Genomic DNA, 23,397 nt, shown 5'->3' with positions numbered 1-23,397 from the left:
TGTGGGACAGACAGACAGGCGGAGAGAGGGGGAGGGGAGGTCGAGAGGAGGACTCATTATAGCTGCTGCAGCAGGAGTTCTGTCTGGATGTCTATTATCTGAGGAGAACACAATGCCTGAAAGCTTTGAGACCGCAGTACTGGAGTCTCTGCAAGTAGTGTCATAATTAGGCACCCCCCACTAAGACAACACACAAACTCCCCGTTATATATATATATAAATATTTAACAGAATGATAGATTTGCAAACTTGAAAGATAGTTTGTTGAAAGAACCTATTCTCCTTCTGTCTGAGCTATATGAATATTTGTTTCAATGCAGACTCCTCAGAAAATCTCTTTCAGTTAGTGACATAGAGTGGTGCAGGAATGAGTCCGAAAACACTTCCGGTTCCCTCATCCAAAGGTCTATGTTTTTTTAAACATATTTATGGTTAGATGCCTGAAATAAGGTCTGTGGTTAACACAAGTTTTTCACATTTTGTTCCACGACATGAAATACGTAAATACCCCAATGGTGAATATCAAAAGCTTCTACATGTCATAAGAAACAGTGGTTGCTAAGAAGTGAATAAATAAACTACTGAACGTCATCATGCCTTTAGCTTTGTGGTGGTGATGTGCATCCATGGGACCGTGATGTGGTTTGTTTATTGCCTAACGTTCACTTTTTTCTTCTGGCGATCAGATTACGTCTCACAAATCACAAAGTGGTGCTTATTGGTTAACATTATCCTGATGAGTGAAATGTGTTATGTCTCATAAACATGTGTTGCAACAGAGCTTTTTTTTCTGCAATATTCCAATATGCAGCAAAATAATCCCATTGCTTTATGTCGAGGGACCCCTTGCGTTGCTAACTTTCGGGTCAGCCTATACAAGACGTCATCACTGCACCATTCTATTATTGTTTTCACACAGACTTTTCTTATAAATAACAGATGTCTGGCCACTGTCCGTCGCAATACAGCCATTACCATAGAGGCTGAGCAGAGTTGACAACCCCAGGATATTACATTTCCGTCCATCTGTAATAGGAGCAGGTGGCCGCTGTCAAGAGGTTTCTAAGAACATGTTTCTTTAATTAATTTGGATGTGTGTGTGTATTTTTTTAACACTTTGACAACTTGTATTCTTTCAGTAGCGATGTTTTGAGTGCCCAGGTTCAATCAGAATCAGAATACCGTTATTAGTCCCACAGAGGGGACATTTGCAGCGTTACAGCAGGAAAGAGCCACAGACAGCTTAGTGTTGCATATCTTACATGCGTTAAAAAAAAGTACTAAGTTATAATATAATAAACAATATGCTAAAAAAATATTAAAACTGAAAAAGTGACATCATTTTCAAAAATACAGATCAAAAACAAATCAAATCTACAAATCAAATCCTGTAGCAGTTCTTAGGATTTAGCAGCCCAGTATATATTACAGTTATTAAAGATGGCATATGTATATAAAGTATATATTGCACATAAAGCACATATTGCGACGGTATTTAACAGCAGCAAGTTACACAATTTACAAAATACAAGATGCATGGCTTGTAACAGTAACAAGGGTTTAGCAGCCAGGTATAAATTACAGTTATTAATGGCATATATATATTGCACATATTGCCCAAAGTTGGTTTGTATTTAACAGCAAGGGGAGTTATAGTCTGTCTTGTAGTGTGTGTAGGAGGGTCTACTAGGGGCAGTGCTGGTTGTAAAGTCTGACCGCTGCAGGAAGGAAGGACCTGCGGTATCTCTCCGAACACAGTTACTTTAGAGAATGGGTGTGAATACAGTATATACAAGTACTGTAACTATGTTTTGCTCAACGGCCAGTCTACCTTTTTGACCACATATGATTGCACCAGAAGACAGCTAAAGTTAGCGAGTAGTTTCCCTGTAAGCCCACGCTCTTCAGCCAGCACATTGTGCTGATGTGGGTGTCTCTGATCCAAGGAATATGTATGCAGAGCTTGAGGTAAAGGTCATTTTATATGTACTTAAACCTCCCTTGTGAGAATTTGGTTTTTGCTTTTAGCTCCATAACAAATGTATATGGATTTGGAAAGATCAATTCTTTTTTATATTGTATGAAATTTGTTAAACCTTGCTCCCAAGACCGAACCACCCACCACCCACACATGACTTACGTCTGGCAGATTTTTTTACCAGTAGAAAAAAACTCCTTTGTGACTTTTTTTGGTGACCGGACTGAATTTATTTTCCAGTGCTATCTGTGGGTGTGGAAGTTTAGAATAGAATCACGAAAACCTGGCCTGCAGTCGCTTGCCTCAACTCTTTATTTATGTATGCACTTTAGATGTGTCCCAGTTTGCTGCGCCTCATAGGCCAGGAACGGTCTCGAATGGTCAGGGGATGGTTTATTTTGCTAGAGAAGGCATGCGTATTCCTTCCTACCAAGCCCCACTGCTCTCTCGTTTGTTTGTTCTTCCGGTCGCCTATAGCACAAGGGTCAACTTAAGTCATGTAAATACTTTTTCTGTAGCTCTTTAATAACATTCTGGGCTGAGAAAAGATACGCAATATCTCCAGCCAGAGTCTTATTGCATTAAAGACGCAGCTTATTGTATTACTGTCCTTCTGTGCGTAGCCAGTACTCCCCTACAGATCTTTTTAATCAAGTCCAAATCTTTTTGTATGTAACCTCTGCTTTGAAGCATATAACTGAATTTTAGATGAGAACATTTGAGTCGTTTTTACAGAATCTCCAATTTTTGAACATCTGCTCTATGAGTGTGTGATACGTATATATGTGTTGGCAGGTCTGAGGGGTTTTCCAAGCAGTGATTCAGAGATAGGCTGCTGACTAATTCCTCACACAAAGAGGTCAAAAGTACCACCCTGCTCTCTGGTGTCCATAACGACAGCCTGCGAGAGTGTTAGACCAAATGGATCCTGACAGAATGTAGAAAGAGGAGAGCCGGCGGAGCTCGCTGGGCCTCAGAGCCAGGATTAGCCTCTTCACCCTCGTCTGGGCATGAGCAGGAAACAGGGAGAGATGCGTGGTGGGCCAGAGGGTGAGTGGACATGATGTGTAAAGCAAGAAGGGGGGAATCAAACAAGGGGGAGAGAAAGAAAACACAGAAGAGCACATTTCAAAGAAAATGACTAAACTAGTGGTTCTGCAGGCTGAGGCCGTGGCCCCTCTCTGAGGAGAAATGCATTTATTCACAATTCTACACCAACAAATGTTTTGAAATGTCAACGTTCACTCTGCTTTTAACAAGAAGGGACAACTGAAAGCCCCGGGGCTTTAAAAGAGCATGGATCAGAGAACAGCAGCCACACTGAAGGGCTGCTCGTGCCATCATATTCAGCTTAAAGTCAATTTGCATAAACTCTAATTTGATCAAGGCTAATGTGTGCATCCCACTTGTTCAATATCTTTAACCTCTCTGTCCTTTCTGTGTTGTATTTTACTTTTAGAAGACCACATTTTCTGCAAATAAAATGTTCCCAAGTAGGATGAATAATAGTTGAAACCTCCTTTTCTTTAAAGCACGGTTACCAAACGGGTGGTCAAGACCCACTAAAGCTGTCGCAATACAAATCTGACGGGCTAACAAGATGATCTGTCTAGTCTGCTTTATTTAATCTCTTTGAGATGCACATCAGACAACAAATTGGAGACCCACACAGAGGGCTGGTGTTTTGTCAGTTTGTTAAAAAGTGTTTGAATACTTCATAACAATGAGGGACATAACAATTTAGAGTTTTCATTATCTGATGCACTGTTTATTGATCCGGTTAGCTCCTCACAACATTTGAAGCAAAATGACTCCAGTTTAGTGGACTGTAATATTATCACATTATTGCTCTCTGCAGTGATGCCAAGGTCTGGAGCTTCAGCAAAGAAGCTTTTTGTTTTGTTGGTCTACTAACCTACACAAAATACCCACAATATATTCAATTCAAAGAAACCGCTAAATGCTTATCAACATAAAAGCTATCTTTGAGAGTACGGGTGGAAATAGCTAAAAAGACTCCTGAGACAGATGATTTAGATATCGAGGCTCATTCTTGTGTAGGGAAGGTGTTGCTAAGATTAAGAGTGTTTGCTTACAGTATGTGATAAGAACAATGACCAATGCACTTGCATGAACTCAAAGAGTCATATACACCTATCAGATATGTTGTTCACTGTCTCCTGGGGATGCTATGCTTCATTGTGCATGGGTGTTCTTTGCTCTGTGAGTGTGTTAATATGTGTGTGGGTGTGTACATTTGGGAGCACACTGTGGAAGAAACATCAGGTGGGATTGAAGAAGTTTTAGGGACATAAACCTGGAGCACATCTTGATGAGAGTGTTTATTTTTAACCCAACTCTAAATCAAAAAACTTTAAGGCAGTCAAAAGGTCAGAACATGGAGAGAAAATGGGGCACTAATAGCAGAAAGTGTGACGTGTCCCATGTCCTTAATGGCTGACTGATCAATGAGGTGCTGTAATTAATAGCAGGGAGCAGGGATGAAATATTGATTAGGTACTTACATGCAGGCCCTAGCCACACAGAGACGGTAACAAAAATGAACCGAATTCGATATCAAAAAAGTCTTCCGTCCACACGCAATCGGCACCAAAAACGTGTCCATCCACACGAGATCGCTCGACCCGCTGGAGACGCTGTAGTACATATGCCGGGCCTGTAAGTGGCACTGTACTTTTTCTCCCTCCCCGAGACAAGCGTGTGCTCCTGCTGTAATTCTCCCCGGTAGTCCACCAGCAGATGAAAAACACCCACCTCTCCGCCTCTTCCAAGGGACGAGGAAACCGTGCGGCAGAGTTTCCGTTAGAATTTTCTTTCGCCGGTCATCATGTCCGTTAAAGTTTAAATCTTCCTGACAAAATTATAAAAGTGCCGGTCAAAGGTCTTCTTTGTTATTTATTGAGCTTTAAAACAAATGAATAACGACTCTATATAATAATATAAGAATAATATACGGAGTCTCTCTTTTCCTCCCCCTCTCCTGACAGCCCGTCAGTACTTTCTTTATCAGGAAATGATCGTATAGGGCGTAGACTAGACACAGAGCCGGTTGGCCCCCCAGAGCGTTGCGTCCGCAGATCTACCCACCTTGGGACCCATTATCGTTATCATTATCTGCGTTTCCCTCCTGTGGCCGAACCGTCTATATGATAGAGAACTGTAGCGGATACGACCCGTATCATCTCCGTGTAGCTTCAGCCACAGTCTCTTTTAGATTGAATGCTATCCTTGTCCAATCGATAGTCACGAATTAGGCAAAATAATTGCTTCGAAATCTTCAAACGAATAAGAAATGCAGCCATATCATTTTACAAAGCAACGTTGGGCACTTCCATTTCAAACAAGGGGATTTCAGCAGTACTGTGCTTTCTGTGATGAATATTGCAGCGAGGCTATTATCTGGCAGATCACTTGCTGCTTCCTCACTGCCTTTGCTTCCCTCTCTTTGTATCTGGAGTTGTTGAAATATCCCTGATATTGTGCACATGTTCCTGCTGTAAGGTATACTAGCCGCACTTTCTTCCTCATCCAACACAAAGTTTGATGGCTTTTGATAATGCCAGTGGCCTTGTAAAAGCTTGGCCCTTCAGATGAATGTAGCTCTATAATGTTGCAATGCCTCTTCCTACACACAGAAAGTCATGGTAGTGTACAACCAGCATGCAGACAGTGAACTGTACGAAATGATTACATTGATACCCAAGCCCTCTTGGCTTAAACTACCCTTGCCCTTCTTGCTTACACCCTGACTCCATTACCTATTGATTTCCTCCCTTAGGAAATTATTTACAAGGTCAGAGAAACCTTTGAAGTCCTCAGCTGTCTCCACTGTTGCGTAGCCTCGATCTGCTTCCACTCACTCTACCCGCACTGTTTTCTTTCTTGTTACTCTATTCCTGCAGTCTTTCTCCTCACACTGTCAATCATGCATGCCCATCACGACCAAGCCAACCGGTGCAGAGCAAGTTATTCTGTTCTCCGGGGAATTGGGGAGATGTAAGGGAGGCATGTGGGGAAGGCCAGAGAGGTGCATATTTGGGGAAGAGCAAAGAAAACTATCTTCAACAGGAGCCATGCTGTCAGATTCAGCCTGACATGAGCCACGGGGCAAGATGAAAATGTCGAAGAGAAGACAAACAGTAGTAGTCTGTTTTAACTCATCTTAATTCATCCAATGAGTTAAACCCAAAATATGCTATGATGCTACACTCTGGCCTAGATGTGTTCTTCCTTTGAAAAGAAACATTTGCGTTTTTTTTATTATTGTTCCTAGAGGAGAATGAAATAAATATTTATAGAGAAAGTACAGTACAATGCTCTTAATTAAAAGAGTGAAACAGAGAGGGAGAGGGTATATTTATCTTTGTGTTTTTGTGCCTTGTTTGTGTGTCCCTCCATCTGTGCGTTGCAGTGAGATCCAGCCACGTTTTTCTGCTAATGATAGTCTTACCTCAAAGAATCGAGCTCCACTGCTAACCCCATTCGTTTTCATTTGTGCTGCTCAGCTGAACACTGAAACTAAGTTTGGAAGCCACCCAACAGTCTGTCTGCTTTTTCGTAAACAACTTCTCCAAAGGCTCAGAGAAGAGAAGGAAAAGGTGGCACGAATGTAATGCCGTTCAAAACCTAGAAACAGAGTGACGACAGAAGGGATGAAGATGGGATAAGGCAGTGTCGAGGAAAGGCTGAAATGAATCAGCATTGCCTAAATATGAAGTCCCACACCTAGAATCAAAACTGGAAACCTTCAAAGGAAGCATAACAAGTTTGTTTCGTTCACCCTCAACTTGCTCTTTCTAATTAATTTTCCTCTTCTTGCTCTGAAAACTGCTTTGCTCAGGCTATAAAGGGCCACCCATCCCCAGAATACAGCAAAGCACATTAACTCTATCCCTGATTCTCCACCACCCACGCATCTCCTCTCATGAGCTTGCCCTTCATGTGACTTTTTAGCTCATTTGGAACACAAACACTGAGTCAGATGAATCCTGGTAATGAGGATTTAGATGAGGGAGGGAGTGAATGAGGAATCTCAGAGCAATAACGGAGCTGTCCGTCTAGACAAGCCCGCCAACCAAATGGAAAAAGAGCAGCGAGGATGGTCTGTCTATGCATAGAAGAAGAAATGTTTGCGAACACTACAAATCAAAGGGATATACAAATGAAAGAGATAGTATCATCATAATTGTATTTATTTTATTTATAGCCAGATTCATTTTAATATACCCATCCACTGCAGCATGTTTTTGTATATTGTCTTTGATGTGTTGCGTCAGCCCTAAGCTGTTTCTGTTTTTCTCCCTAGAATTGAATGAATGTGATATACAGTACTGCTTAGCTTTTGGTGCTTTCGGGCCTCTGCTTTCCAGGTAAACAAAGGTTTCCTAGACTATAGATACAGGAATCGGGCGATATCACAGCTTCCTCCTGCGTTCGGTGATTACATTTCATCCGGAGACATTCCCTTCAAACCCTCGTGGTTGTTATGCCCTCCCTCCCTCCTCGCTACACATAATCGCCGCAGCTTGAAAGAGCTCATAAATCAGCCTACCACAATATATTGTAGAGGGGAAAATGTGCGCCCCTGGCATTTGTGACGGCACAATGCCAACCTATGAGCGTGCCAATTCAACCCTTATATTCAGTAGAGTGAAAAAACAGAAGACTGGTTGGTGGCTTGCTTTGGGTTGTCTATGGTGTGCCCACTCACTCCTCCACTCTGTGTGTTTCAGTGAGTTTGAGGTTTGGTACATCCTTGTGTTGTTCTTTGTTGTTTATAATGTTGTATCCTCACTGGCATCAACTTCTAGTATTATTTAACTATTATCATTAATTAGTCGTACCTTTTAATTGGTAGCTTTTCCTTTCCAAAAAGTGTGATAACAACAGTAGTGGCTCCAACACAAAGCCACATGTACAGGTTAAAGCTCTGGTATTATTCAAACTACTGGAGAGGAACAATCCATGGGCACTTTACCTTAGAAAAACAGAGATCTGATTGATGATACAGAATTAAACAGGAAAGTGGCTCATTATTATAAACTGTAAATATAAATGGCTATAGTGAAACATCTTTGGATTTTCTTTTTGGTGGTCATCAGGGTACTAATTTAAACTTCACAGAGACTGAGCTAAAGTGCGGTGCTTTATTCTTTTATCTGATGTCTTTGTCTGCATCTACCTGCAATGTTGTTTTTCTCCTTCTGCAAAGGAAGATCAATGTGTTTGAGTTCAAACTGGGGGATAGTGCTAAACGGAGGACGCCAGGCATTGATGTTCTGCAGGCTCGTCACTCAGTCACAGTCGGGCCTGTCCGGGGAGATAAGACCCGTGGCCTGCTTAGGCTGATAAATGGCAGGATCCATAAAGACGCTCTCCCTCACGATTCGCCCTCGTTGTCCTTTTTGTCAACTTGTTTTCTTCTGCTGTCAGTACTTTGTGCGTAGGATCATACTCTGTAATTGTCATACTTAAGAGAACGGGAACATAATAATTAACGAACAAAAAAAAAGAGCAATAAATTAGTCTCTACAACGAAACAGCTGTTTGTCTGTTGAACCTTGTACAATTGTTAATTGTTGGATGGTTTGCTGTCTTAATTTTAGAACATGCAATTGGGCGTGCTATTATCATATAAAAAACATTAAGAAAGCTTAGCTGTCCTTATAAGTATGTTCCTCCTTTTCTCTGAGCACCAGGGCCTATGTTAATGCTGTCATAAAACACAGTGTAGTGCATTAAGAATTGCTGCATCATTATCACATATAATAATCTGTTGTTTTTCATTCCACCCCCTCCCACAACCCTCCCTCTCTCCTTAGCTAAGGTCAAGTCAAAGTGCGCCCCAACATTCTTCGCCTGCGCTAACGGTGTCCACTGCATCATCGGGCGCTTCCGATGCAATGGCTTCAGTGACTGTCCTGACGGGAGTGACGAGGAGAACTGCAGTAAGTCTCACACAACAACTTATTCAAATAAATGTAATCTGTCTCATGCCAATGCTACCAGAATCTGCTCCATGATGAACTTCCCCCCACTCATAATATGCATCTGTAGTTATACGGCTATTGCTGGCTTGAGTACTACAGTACTAATACAAACTTTACATAAGTGCAGTTATTTCTTTAAAATCTGAGAAAAGCAATTTATGCACCACGTATTATAACTACCATAATAATGTTTTAGTCTTTTCTCTGGCTCTGATGGAGCTTTTTCAACTCTAAAGAAAAAGAAAATCGGATTATTATAGTGTTATAATAAGGGTATTGACAATTTGGGTTTGGAGATTATACTAGTATAACAGAAATGCTGTATTATGAACAGGGGTGGGGTGTTTGAAAGATGTGTTAACCAGGCAGCAGTGATATGTCTACAAAAGATGCGACCGGATTCATTATTTGAGATTAAGTACCAACTGTTTTTGGAATTTGACCGACATTAAGTACCATAACAATATGGAAGAGCAATTAAACAGTTGGAGTACCCCTTTTAATATGCTTTATCAATGAATTATGAGTAAACAACTGGCTTAAACAAATATATGTTGTAAACGGCAAAGAGAGTCAACAAACAACAGTATGCAAATGAATATTAAGATCTCTGTTCATCTTTCACATTTTCTTTTCCTCTCTTCTTCCCCTTAGTTTAGAGAAACTAAACTGACACCCCAGTCTCAGTCTTTGAAAGTCTACTTTCTATATTATAACTTTGTTTCCCAAGAGACACAACACAAACACAATCATGTACCTGTTGCCTTTTATATATTTGGTTATGGGGCAGGTGTGATCAGAGATTGTCACTACCATGTCACTTTTGCTTTACATTCATTTTCGTAATGCCAGATCAGTATTACAGCATTGCTGTATGTCCCTCATTACAGTGGAGAATCGAGGATGTCGTTCTATTAAGAAAGCCATTTCTGTACTATTGCTGTACCCCCCAGTCACTATCAAATTCTGCATTTTGATCAGATGATAATAGTAGTGACATGAATAAATGCCGGATATAGCAAATTCAATTACCTTTTAAAAAATAGTTTCAGTCGTCTTTATTTGTTGCCAGTGCTTGTAACTCCTGACTCATCTGTAGCTTTGCCTTTAGTTGAAATAAAGATCAAGAGAACAAAAGAAGATCCAGGTGTAGTCTGTATTATCCAGCATGCAGTTTGTCCCTACATGACCCAATCTCTGCTTTCCCAGTGGGGAACGTGCATCAAGCCGATCACTCACCATTGTCAGAGGCAGTGTTCCTCGCCTGCAGGGCATCACACTCACAAATGTAATCTAAGCATTTAAATGGAGGTTTGCTCCACGCTCTCAGCACATACTGCGTCACTACTGTGTACTTTTCTGGATCTTCACACAAGATAATTCTACCTCATTTTGCTGAAGCTAAACTCAAAACCAGAACATGTACAAAAAATAAGTAATAGTGCTGGCAGAGATATGTTAATATTTCTTGTTTTCAGTTTGAATTTTATTCCCAGATCAAATGCTTTACTGCTTTCCCTCTAAACATGTTTTATGATGAATTGCTTCGCTTAAGATCCTGATTGAAATGAAATGCCCAATATTTTATCTTCAATTTAATTAATTGAAAGTATTGAAAATGGTAAACAAAACAAGATCTAAAAACTGCACCACTACAGACGTCACACAGTGGCTTGTGTTTCACAGGCAACTTGAAACCTGTCACTGTAACCCTGTCTGAACTAACACTTGACCCTGACCTCTGCCCTGCCTCCACCACAGCGGGCTCTGAGTGCTCGGGGACTCGCTTCAAGTGTCGGAATGGCCACTGTGTGGACCGCAGCTTCTTGTGTAACGGCCAGGACAACTGTCAGGACAACAGCGATGAGGATCTCTGCCTAACTACAGCGGGTGAGTCATCAGTCAAATGTATTAGATGAAAAGAAATACAAGGACATAAAACATCTATTCTGGCTGTGGGAATCTGACACAGGGGCAGGGAGACGTTGAGGATGTTTAGCATGTTTGTCCCCATGTTTAGGAGCAGAGACTTGCCCCCTCATAAGCCTTTAACTCACATATGTCAAACTGTTTTTACTGAGGGTTTGTTTGGATAACTGACACCCTTCACCAACAGTGTAATACACAGGAAAAAAAAGGAACAGGTGATAGAATACCAAGAAACTAAATGATTAACGTATACAGTTAAAAGAGAAAGTATTATACAATTCATCTCTATATTCACTCATTTTCTTTTCTTCCTTCAATCCCTTAACAAAAACACAATCAAGAACAATTTAGAGATGAGGCTGGTTGTTAACCACTTTTACGTTCATCAATCTGGAGTTTGTTTATTTCAATTAGGCCATAATTGTTGGAAATATTGGCAGGGAACTTGGCAGCATATTTCAGAACAGGTGCAAGTTTGTACTGTAGATACAGTAAGTGAATAGTATACATGATGATAGATGATTTTGAAGATTGTGTCACTCAATTTTGTCACATCAACTGATATTTCTCAGAACATCCCTTACGAGAGGTTTTATGCAGCTGATTCATAAAGCCACTGACATATTCAACTTTATGCCAAAGAAGACATGCGCTGCTGTGTACATTTCCTACGTTCTTAACAAACAAAAATAAGCAAAAGCACTTGTTGTAATACCTAATGATATTGTTGACATTGTAGTCACATCCCTGACATTGAGTATTATGATTTCTGGTTTAGAGTGTCTTATTCGCTGGCAGGTACCACTTTCATCTGGCATGCCATTCTTATTCCACTGGCAGTTCCGCTCCTCACAGACTGCTGCTGCCACGATGGCACAGCAGTCGACTTCTGTCAACACTTCAGCTGAGCTTCCAGTGGCAATCCAACATGGATTCTGCCAGCAGTCCAACGCTGATGTTAAAATAATTCCTGTGTATCCCCATCCCATGTCTAGGTGATGCTGTCATATTGATTTACTCAGTCAGAATAAAACAAAAAGTCCTTCAGTATCAGTGGCCCAAAAGACAGTTTTGTTATTACCAGACCTTATTTCCCTGAAAGAATAAAAAAGCATTTGTTTTTGATAAAGAGGGAAGGAGCTATGCAGCAGTAAGACATTACACTTGAGAATATGAACACTGTAAATCACGTTGACCATTTTAAACACCATTCATTCTCTAAAATAGAAATCACAGTTCATTTTTTTCCCGGCCGTGAAAGATTGCTCTGATCCGACACTATTGACAAACTGCAGAATGGGTAATCATGCAAGAGATCATTTTCTTGCTCGTTGTAATTTAGCAACCTGATGTATTACCTCACACTTGATTAACTCATTTGTATCAATCTATTTTGTTTTAAACTCCCTAATTAGTGAAGCTGATTAAGCATTTATTTATTTATTTGCACTTATATGTGACAGAGAGTCTATCCATCATCACAAGCCTGTCGTTTCTCAAACTCCTGACTCATTGCCGAGCAACAGAACGCTGCAAAGACCTGAAGAGTGATGCAGACATATTGATCTGTGTTCACTGCACTCCATGTTATTGTTGAAAAGTGAACAACTCTGGTGCACTCTTCACAACAAATACTGGATTAAACAATTAGGAATCAAGGTTAGACATAACATTCAGTAATATAATTACTCAGAAGATAGTACTGTATATGTTGTCAGAAGGTTTAAGTCTCGGTGAAGATCTAAGGGGTGCTTTGTGATCCATACCTTCCCAACTCCTGACTTCAATTATTAGACTCCATTCCCTACAGAAAGAAAGTGTTCTGCTAAGGTTGACTGAGAGGATCAGTCTGCCACCATCTCTAAAACATTTTCATCTATCTAATCTTTTTATTATCATATAAATGCTGAATGTTTTTTCAATGCAGCTACCACAGAGCACAAATGACCCAAATGTTTCCTGCTTATTTGACTTGTGTCGCGCTGCATAAAGAACAAGAGGTTATGAGCTCCGAGTTGTTCTGACCTTCAGAACCCAGCAAGGAAGATCAGCTCACTTATTATTTCTCTTTAGTTTTTTCGTCTATTTATTTTTTATCATCAGCCACTGCGATTTGGAGGGAGTGAAGGCTTCACTGCTGTTTTACTCTATGCGTTTCTTTCCTGTGTTAACTCGCAAACACACACACACACACACACACACACACACACACACACACACACACACACACACACACACACACACACACACACACACACGCCGTATACTCACCTTGCATTCTGCGCTGACTTTGCCTCTCGATAATAAGCACAGACCTGCAGGTGACAGATAAGGCATACAATAACCGCTCTAAGCCACCTGAGCACATCATCTCCTTCCTCACTTTCTCCCCTCTCACTCCTCCTCTGTTCAGCTCCTTCCTCTTCACCCATAATTACTTGCTTCCGTGTCTCCACATGTGTTTCCTTCATTTGAATAGTCTAGTGAGAGATCAGCATGCAGCCTGTCAGCGGACACATCATCACGGCATATACAGTATACAGGAGCGTTTGGTTATCCTTCCTCAGAGGTGGAAAATAATGAGATCTACAGAAGCAGCACTATCCTCTTAGCTTTCTACGCCTCTGGTGTTTTTATTCCTCATCAGAGTGATTTCAAACAATTTGGCACAGTTAGACACAAACACCAGCTTAGAGCTGCTTTCGGGTCGGGTCTTCATAGGCCTGTGCCCATTCCCAGCAGGCCCATGGGCTCTCTAGCAGCCGCACTCAGCCACCGGCTTACAGTGGTGGTCTGCGGAGGTCCCAGCGGCCCACTCAACCGCCTCCCAATGACTTTCGTGCCCCTGTTCGCTGGCCTTCTTTGCAGCCTCGTGCCTCAGAGCCTTCCCGGCGCCCCCCAAGGGGCTCCGGAGGCTGGGGGGCTAGGCCCTGAAGTCCCGGGGCCGGTCGCCGGCTGATTTTCCCAGCAGCAGCTCAGCTACTGGGCTGACTGTACTTCCGACCCTTGGGTGGTTCCACCCTAACCCGGGGTTATGAATTGCAGTTCCGACGCCGGCCCCTAGCCTTTGGCCGGTTCAAAATAACAGTCAGCGATCCGGCGAAGGCCTTAGCTCTAGCCAAAGAGTTGTCCGTCCTCTTGGCCAAGGGCGCAATCGAGCTTCAGTCCGGGGGGTTCTACTCGGCGTCCTTTCTTGTGAGCAAGAATGTCGGCGGATTCCGTCCAGTCTTGGACCTCAGAGGAATCAACAGATTCCTGAAGGTGCTGCCCTTCCATATGCTCTCAGCAGTGCCTCCACTCTCTGTCCCGCTGGAGGGACAGAGCAGGACAGGGCAGGACTGTTCAGGGTCAGTGGTCTGCCCAGGAAGGTGCACGCTATATCAACGTGCTAGAGTAGGGGTCTTCAACTAAAATTCAACGAGGTCCAGTTAGAGAAAATGTCCCCATGCAAAGGTCCGGAACATCAAAATGTCTAACTTGCTTCATGAATTAGTGTGAAATATATTGAAGTGACCTGTAGCTTTATCAACGTCTGCATGTAATCAACAACTGACTGCCAATCAAATAAAGAAAGTACAAAAACAACAATATTTATTGTAAATTAAAGGGATAGTGGAAATTGAACCACAAATAGTTTCGTTTTAATTTATATACAAGCATAATTACGTACCAAAACAATCACACCTGATTAAAAAAATATAATAATTGCCTTACGCATGTTAGAAGCACTTTATTGCAGCTTCCCCGAACTTTTTTAGAAACGAAATGATGAGTCAGCCAAACCGGAAGTGAGGAAAACTCAGGAAGACGAAACAATAACAAACCACGGCGTCTATGCAGAATGAACGTGGAAGGGCAAATATACCAGACAAAGAAGAAGGATTGTACGAGGTATCCAGTGATGATAGCGAGTCAGAAACATCCTCTCGGCTTTCCTGCGAAAATGTAGTTTTAGGAACTGAATCTGAATCCGGTTCAGTAAGCGACGATGGTGAGAATATTGAGCCAGACGATGGACCATTACGTCTTTATTTGTTCGAGCCCGAGGAGATGGAGTTAGTTCACGGCATGGGCAATGGCGAGGATGACCAGGACCAGGCGCCAGATGATGCACCCCTACGCACAAATAATCTTGACTGGTAGGTCCCTAAGCATAGCTCACGCTAGGCGCTATATTATATATTGCAAAAGTTGGCATGCATGCACTGTAGGCCTATGGCTATGCCCGAGGATGACTGCATGTAGGGTACATTTCATAACATACCAGGGTCAGGTTCACATAAATTATCTTGTCACATTTATTATTGTATATGTAACAGCCTTATGGGCATTAATTACATGAATAAATGTAAATGAATTGTGTACTAGCATGATATACAGCTAGAGCCAATCGGTCTTTTGACGTAGTATGGTCCTAATCCTAGGCTAGCCAGGCTGCCTGTCAAGTGTAGGCTGTACTCACAGTACTGTTAGTCTATCATGTCTATATGATGACTGTAGTGTACACATTCGACACTGTGTACCGGATTATCGGATGACGAGGCCTCCGGTCGCCTAATCGACAGGCAATAAATGGCGTTGTACACAATGGTACAGGCTAACGATGCATTAAATCAGCCAGAAAACATAATAAAATACTCGTGCCTCGTCCAATGTTTGTGCCCGTCTTCCTTTGTTTTCGTCATCACCCGAAGATTCCCGAAGTATTTCGTTTCATTGAGAGGGCGTGGTCGGGAGCAGTAAAATTGAAAATAAAATGAAACTAGGCGCATGAAATATAAAAAAATGGTTTATTATGCTTATTTTTAATTAAAATACATAAGTTAAACCCAAAATTCGCGGATTTCCACTATCCCTTTAACATTACTTAAATACTTTGGATATGTGTAATGTTCCTCTCGGGCTGCATTTACAAATAAAATAGAGAAAATAAATAAAATAGCTTTTGAAAATATGTGCATCTTAAAAGTGCTTAATTTGAGATAAATCAAATAAAGTGTAGCAGCAGCTTGAGTTTCCCTTTTTCTTTGTTAACCGTTTCAGATCATGACTTAACAGTTTCAGACGATTATAGAACAACATCAGTCTTTACACATCATAACAATTGAACAGTTTTAAAGTTTCTCTTTCTTTCCCTCTTATATTGCAGTCCCTCACTCACTTTTTTAAAATTCAGTGTGAGAATTGAGCTGGAGCTTATTGTCCTGCCAGGAGTTTGTAAATCTGGGCTGAAATGGTGTCAGGGCCATTCTCACTCACATGCAGGTGCTCATTGGTTACAGTGATGCAAACACAGGTATGGTGAAAAAAGAGAGAACTATTCGAAGCAGAAAAAAAACAGCGTAATATACCATCTGACAAAGGCCTGTGCTATAATGCTTCAATTAACTGGCTATTCTACTCGGATCAATAGGAGACAGAGATGTTATAAATCAAGGGTTTTTATTATTATTTACAGCAGGGGTGGTGGGGACCTTTTTCCTTTCAATTTTTACAACATCCTCCGAGGGCCGTACAAATTATTGAACTCAACCTCTGCTTAAAAAAACTAAAATCACAGCCCATTCATTTCGCCTTTCTTTCATACTGTGCAAAGAAAAAGCAACCTCTTAATCCAGATATCTCACCATGACTCACGCATGCATGCACGTGCACGGTGTGGCATGACCACCAACACAGAAAGATATGGACACAAGATGTGTGCAAATGTATTTAGTATCCTATCCATGTGAACATGATTTAAGTGGAGGGGGGACCTAACCTCCTCTAGGGGGGTCCGGGGGCATGCTCCCCGGGAAGATTTTTTTTTTTAAATATTGAAGTTAAAAGCATCAATCTGGTGCACTTTGAGAGCAACATGAAGAGATCTATGGATACATTTCTCAACACCCATATGAAACAGAACTGTAAGCTTACATATTTTTCTTTTTTGATATTTTACAAATCATTCCCCTTTTAAACTCTATTCTTGTTATTTTTAACAACTTTTTTGTTACTGTCATATAGTATTTTATACCTGTTTTTCATTTAGTCTCATTAATAACTATAATGATCATATCAAGGTGTGCCTTAACCTCACTGAGCTGAGGTTATTTGAGCCTCTCAGGAGATAGCTCTCTTCCACCTGGTTGTAGGAAAGCTCTTTAAATTCGTTAGCATAGCTAGCTAACCAGATGCTAATAACAACAGATCGCCACTGTGCTTACAACTAAAGACACAGCTACGCAAACACTGCGGCATGTATACGGCTCCTTATGGGTACTGCAATATTTTAAGGGCTGGAGCGGCGTTCCGGTGCTCTCTGTCAGCACTCCTTTCAGACGAGACATATACCACGTGAAGACACGTTACGCTCGTGTTGTGTTCAAGGAACCTGTCCTTGGCCAGGAAAAACAGGTACTCGCTTGTTTAATTCGTTCGTTCGGACAACATGTCTGCTGTTGCCCAAACCAACCACCAGGGGGGCACCAGGTCCGCACAACTGCTCTGGGTTTCACAGAGTCTCTTGTCTTGGGCGTTCCCCCGCCTGGTGAGTCTGCGGGCAGTCTTTCTACCAGGAGACCAGAATCAGGTGGCGAAGACAATTTGGAGCCTTTTCGGCAGGGCCGAGGTGGACCTCTTTGCCTCGGAAGAGTCAAGGAACTGCCCCCTCTGGTTCTCCTGGACAGAGGTGACCAGCCCGATGGGTCAGGACGCTTTGGCGCACGACTGGCCAGACAGTCTCCTGTATGCCTTCTCGCCACTGCCTCTGATAGTACAGACGCTTCAGAGGGTCCTTACTCAGGGGCACAGGCTCCTTCTGGTCTCCCCCCGCTGGCCGGGGAGAGTTTGGTTCCCACTGCTGCGCAGTCTCTGCTGCAGCCCACCATGGCGTCTACCCGACAGGAAGGACCTTCTGTCACAGCTCAGGGGTCAGATCTAGCCTCCCGACCCTCACCGCCTTCAGCTCTGGGCTTGAGGTTGAGCGTTTTCACGGCATCTGTCAGGAAAACTATCCTGAATGACAGAGCACCATCCACTCGAGCGCAGTATGAGTGCAAATGGAAGCTCTTCTCCCACTGGTGTTGAGAAGGCTGAGAATCCGGGGCATTGCTCTGTGGCCACCATTTTAGAGTTCCTGCAGTCCCTTCTGAATAGTGGACGTTCTCACTCCACTTTGAAGGTTTATATGGCTGCTATCTCTGCCCGACATGTTGGAGTCGACGGCGCCACGGTGGGGAGCCACAGGATGGTGTCCTTCTTCCTGAGAGGGGCTTTACGGCAGCGTCCCCCTAGCACCCCGAGGGCTCCGGCTTGGGACCTGCCCATAGTGCTGGATGCCCTATCATCTCCTCCCTTCGAGCCCCTGGCCCAGGTGGAGCTTAAGTGGCTGTCCCTGAAGGCAGCATTTCTGCTTTCCATAACCTCAGGGAAGCGAGTTGGAGAGCTAAATGCCCTCTCCGTGAGCGATACATGCCTGAGGTGGAACTCCGATGGCTCGGGTGTTCTGGGCGAATGTGGCGTTCCTGCCCAAGGTGCTTCCACTAGCCCACTCCAATCAGCCTATCCAGCTGGCACGCTTTAACATTCCACAGGAGAGCAGCACGCCTGAGTTGCTGTGCCCTGTGCGTGCCCTAAGGGCGTATATTGATGCTACGGCCTGTATACGGCAGTCAGATAAGCTCTTCGTTTGCCATGGCGGCACTAGGAAGGGTCGTGCTCGCTCTAAGCAGCGGCTGTCCCACTGGGTTGCCAATGCAATGCAGATGGTCTCCAGGGGCACCCCTCTCAGGGCAGCCCAAGATATTGAGATGATCCTCGTAGAGTGGCATCTCACCCCTGATGGCGGGGGGCGGCCACTGGCCCCATAGGCATGCAAGATGCCACTCTACGAGGAGCATCTCAATATCTTGGGCTGCCCTGAGAGGGGTGCCCCTGGAGACCATCCGCACCGCGGCATCGTGGGCGTCTTCTGGCACATTCTCCAGATTCTACCGGGTCAATGTCGCCACTCCCCACCCTTTGGGCATGATCCTGTTGCCGAGCTCCGCTGCTTCCAGCTAGGTAAGTAAGTGCTTGGATTCTTCATGACATTGTTGATATAAGTCATCCAGTGCTAAAGCACCGCCTCTGGCGGTCAGTAGGGACGAAATAGAACGATAGTTACGTCTGTAACTACGGTTCTATGAGTCCTGGGTGACCGCCAGAGTATCCTGTCACTCAGAATTCTTGTGTGCTCGCGAGAAGATTCTGGGAACAGATCCTCTGACACCGGCTGGTTTGCTTTCACTAACTGTACGGAGGCTCAGTCACTGGTAAATTTTTATATACAAAGCCATGTTAGGGAAACTTCCATCTTATATCTGCTCCCTGATCTCACGGGAAATTGAAAGTGGCTACTGCCTGAGATTGAATGCTGTGGTTTTATTAAATGTGCCAACTGCTAGGACTGTCTTAGGGAAGACAGCTTTTAGATGCGCAGCTCCACTGTCTTGGAATAGTCTGCAAATTAAATGGAAACTGAACAATCTGGTGCCACTAAATGTTTTTAAAGCTCGGTTGGATGCTAGTCAATGGGAAGCTATTGGTACCTATTTATGTGGATAATTATGTAAATGATGCTGTATGATGTCCTTTTGTTGTTCTATTTATGTTTTTCTGTTTCATGTGGAACTACTTGAGCAGGTCTCCCTTGAAAAAGAGATCAATGATCTCAATGGGATTTATCTGTATAAATAAAGGTTTGAAATTAAATTAATAGCCGGTGTCACGTGGGTCACATGTGACTTTGTTGTTATTGGTACTCGAGCTGCACATGCGCACGATGGACATATCCAGTGCTAAAGCACCGCCTCTGGCGGTCATCCGGGACTCATAGAAGTCTGAATCTGATAGAACCGTAGTTACAGACGTAACTATCGTTGAGAGGAGCAATGAATAGCAATGGGCAGAAAGATGGAAGCAATCAACGAGAGACAGGTGATTTGGTAAAGAAAGATAGGGATTTTGATAAAACTGAATGTGGGGTGGTGATAAGCCGGAGAGGATGAGGGCAGCATCCATCTCAAGTTGAGCCCCGAGGCCGAGCAGCGTTACTCTGGAAACAGAAATTACAAGAAAGCTAGTTTTGCAAAGCTGAGCTTCTCATTGCTCTCCCCGGTCTGCTGGTCCGCACATAGCAGGGGAAAGGGAAAGCAAAGATGGATGCATGTTCGCCCCTCCAATGAATTTTGTTGAAATACCGCCGCGGGGCTCACAGGACTTGGTCAGATGCTGGGGGAGAGCGCCACTCTTCATATCCAAGAAACACACCCGCACAGATTCACTCAAAGAGAGTCACAGTACATCTGACCAGTGATTGTTCTGCATATTTAATTGTCAAAAGAAGAACTCTGCAACCTCCACAAGAAACTTCCTGAAAGTCACGTCACTGACAAGTTGAAACACTCAGAAGAGATGAGCTCAGAGGTTTATGCTTTTTTTTTTTAAGTGACTAAGAATCCCCTTAGAGTTGTTTAAGGAAAGCAATTGATTTTAAATGCACACATCAGCGTCTCTCATTACGCATTAATTAACACGAGTAGACAAAGGAGATCAGATAGGGTGGTGGCTGTGGAAGGATGTGATTCATTCATCTCCTCTATCTCAAAGAAGTTTCATCTTGGCGGTTTTTTCTTAACCGGAGTTGTTCTGAGAAAGTAAAGCTAGCAGAGTGAGGGAGAACGGTAGGAACAGAGAGCTAGAGGATGTTTTGAGGATGGCAAAAGCTTCCAGAAGCTTTGTGCATTTTGTAAGATAAGGTATGCTTTGTGTGTTCACAGGGATGAAATGCATTTGTTTTGGTCGTGTATGTGCATTCTTTCTTTTAGTGGACAACACAAACACATTTCAAATGTTGTTGTGTTCCTGTACATAAAACAATGTAAAGCTTTGACTTTAAAGCTTTCCTATCATGCAGTTTCATGAGATGCTGTAGCTTGTAGCCCTCACATGAGGAAGATGTATGCTTTCCCTGCTGCATGTTTAATAGACTACTTAATTTGATGTAATATTTGGACAAATAAAAAGCAAAACAAATCCTCAAACCCCTAAGTACTGCACACTTTGAAATCATCAAAACATTAATTAGGTATTCTTCACACAACAGGGGGCCGCATCAGTTCTGCAGACCACACTGGCTCAGATATGTTTATATTCTTTTGTCGGCTGGATGAATCTATTTACAAGGGATTTAAATTACAATGCATTGTAAACTAAATTATTTATAGTCTGCCTGCTCAAGGTTTTCTTATATCACTTTACAATGACACCCAAGGGTAGGCCTTTGTTTACACATTGCCTCAAAGTATACTGTATATTATGCAGATTCTGTAATGCCAAGACTCCTGTGGAGACAGGGAAAAAGTCTATCTGCAAGGTAAAGAATGCTAGTACACACTATCCTGCATGGTCCAGAAAGTAAAATTGCCAAAACACATTTTGTTCCATTCATTTTTGTATTTTTACCAGTGACCCTCTCAGTGTCATCATTAGCTACACGTCCCCAGAGAAGTGTCAGTCAGAGTGAGACGTTGGGCAGCAAGCTGACAATTAACATCTGCTACATGAGTTTATTGGCAGTCAACATCACCCTTGACAGATTGGTTTGATGAAAAATAGGCCAAGCATTAAACACAAGCTAAGATCTTTAAAATGAAGTGTCAGTAACATTTCTTTTGGGAGAGGGGAACATGACTGTGTAATTAAACACTCAATTTTCTTTTTGATAAGCATGTCAGCGAGAATCAATTGTTTCACAGTGATTGTCAAGGGAATTTGGCACAATGCCTGTCCAGCAATAACATTATTATGAAGTTGTATTTCACCCACATATCCACTCACCCTCTATTCCAACCGACAGTAGAATAAACAGTTTTAACCTTCTGCTTTGTGAATGGAGCACTGCTCTCGGGAAAAGTGAAATCCCGTATATCAAACTCTAGGGATGCTCCCCCTCCCACAGAGAGTAATCTGCAGCGTTCTGTTTGTTATATCCTCCTAAGGCTGTGTAAGAACTACTCAATAGATCCACTAGCACTGCATCTGCTGTTTTGCACAAGCACTATGTGTTCGACAACCTGTCCTCACAGCCCTGCCATTTACAGGGCCAATAAACACCAGTAATTCAGACAGGGCTGTATACATTGACTGTCCGCTGACACCCAGCAGTAACTCCTGCCTCCCCATTAGCATCGCCAGTAAACTGGACATTGATGTATAGTGTCAGTGTGATATAGATAGAATAAAGAATGTCAGGGTGATTAAAAGCCCCTCAGTATGTATTCACTTTTTGTATCCCTTTAGCTCACTAATAGCTTCTCCCACAGCTTTGTCCTACCCCGATGATTGCTGCCAGCCTTATAGATTAAAATGACAAGTTAATCCATGTGCAGTTTTTGTGGTGGAGACGTGTTTGAGGCTGAGATGTTGGTCTGTTCATGCCCCTCGTCAGTAGCACTGGCAGAGAGAGAAAGGTGTGGGAGGGAGTGTGAAATGGCGTAGGAGAATATAATGGCAGTAGACTGAGGTGTGGGAGTGGAATGTAAGTGCCAGTTTATCAGAGCCAACGCACACTTGACAGGTATACACTTAGGCGAGGTTGAACATGTCGTTGCCCATGGATTTGAACTCAGGACAGTTTTAGGATTTTGCTTTTGTTAGCCCTAAAGCATGTTCACAAAGCAGAGTTGAGGGGTTTTTGGCTGGCTGAGAGAAAAAAACAAGCACTGGGCAAGATGATGGTACTGTAGTTGCTTCTGGCAACGTTGAACTGAGCAGTGCAACTGACTATTTAAATTGTAAATGAAATGTTTGCATTATAGTAAGAGTGCATTTTAATTGGAAGGACTGGCAGTAGTATTAAGCATCTATATTAGTATCTATGGTTCTCATGAAATGAATTCAATAGGTTATATTAATTCCCCCCATCTGTTGTGTATTTTCCTTTTCATCTTTCATTTGTCATACCTTCCCTCCCTCCATTCCTCCCTGCCTCCCACTCACCAAGGCTAAGTGTCAGTCTTTTCAAAGCTCCAGTTGTTTAAGGGCCCCGTTGCCATTGGCTATGGCCACACATTGGAGTCACTCCCGGGACCAGAGTCTGTATGAATCATCCCCGTCCTTGATTCAGGACCAGTCAGCCGTTGCTGTCCGGGCTCCTGTAAATTAACAACCCTTCTCTCCTAGACCTTTCCTAGCTCAGTCACCATGGTGATGGTGGTCTAGTGACGACCTGCACCCACAGACTTGTGGAGGAATTTCACTCCGAACAAAAGCTCTACTGTTGCTGTTGGGTAGAGTTGTACTTTGAGTGAGGGGCCTTCTCTATTTGTTTGTGTGTGTGAGTGCATTTTTGCGTGGGTGAATTCATTGTTCTCCATCACTTATTGTTCCCGTTTTTACAGCCTCTTCTTTCAAAACTCTTTTTGGATGGCAAAGCGATCCAGGTTTGCCATTAAATGA

At 42.8% G+C, this 23,397-nt stretch overlaps 1 protein-coding gene across 2 annotated transcripts in view; it reads left to right on the top strand.

Annotated features, from left to right (window-relative positions):
* Positions 1 to 23,397, top strand: part of ldlrad3 (low density lipoprotein receptor class A domain containing 3) — a 106,399-nt gene that overhangs the window by 47,253 nt on the left and 35,749 nt on the right. For both annotated transcript variants that reach the window (XM_034084361.2, XM_071203478.1), the window contains exons 3-4: positions 8,821 to 8,946; positions 10,750 to 10,878. In XM_034084361.2, coding sequence (XP_033940252.1) covers positions 8,821 to 8,946; positions 10,750 to 10,878 — 255 coding nt within the window. The remainder of the gene's footprint in view (positions 1 to 8,820; positions 8,947 to 10,749; positions 10,879 to 23,397) is intronic.

The sequence above is a fragment of the Pseudochaenichthys georgianus genome, chromosome 6, assembly GCF_902827115.2.
Source record: "Pseudochaenichthys georgianus chromosome 6, fPseGeo1.2, whole genome shotgun sequence".
Classification (NCBI taxonomy): Eukaryota; Metazoa; Chordata; class Actinopteri; order Perciformes; family Channichthyidae; genus Pseudochaenichthys; species Pseudochaenichthys georgianus.
Note: the sequence above shows the minus strand (reverse complement) of the source record. Positions and strands in the feature narration are given on the sequence as shown.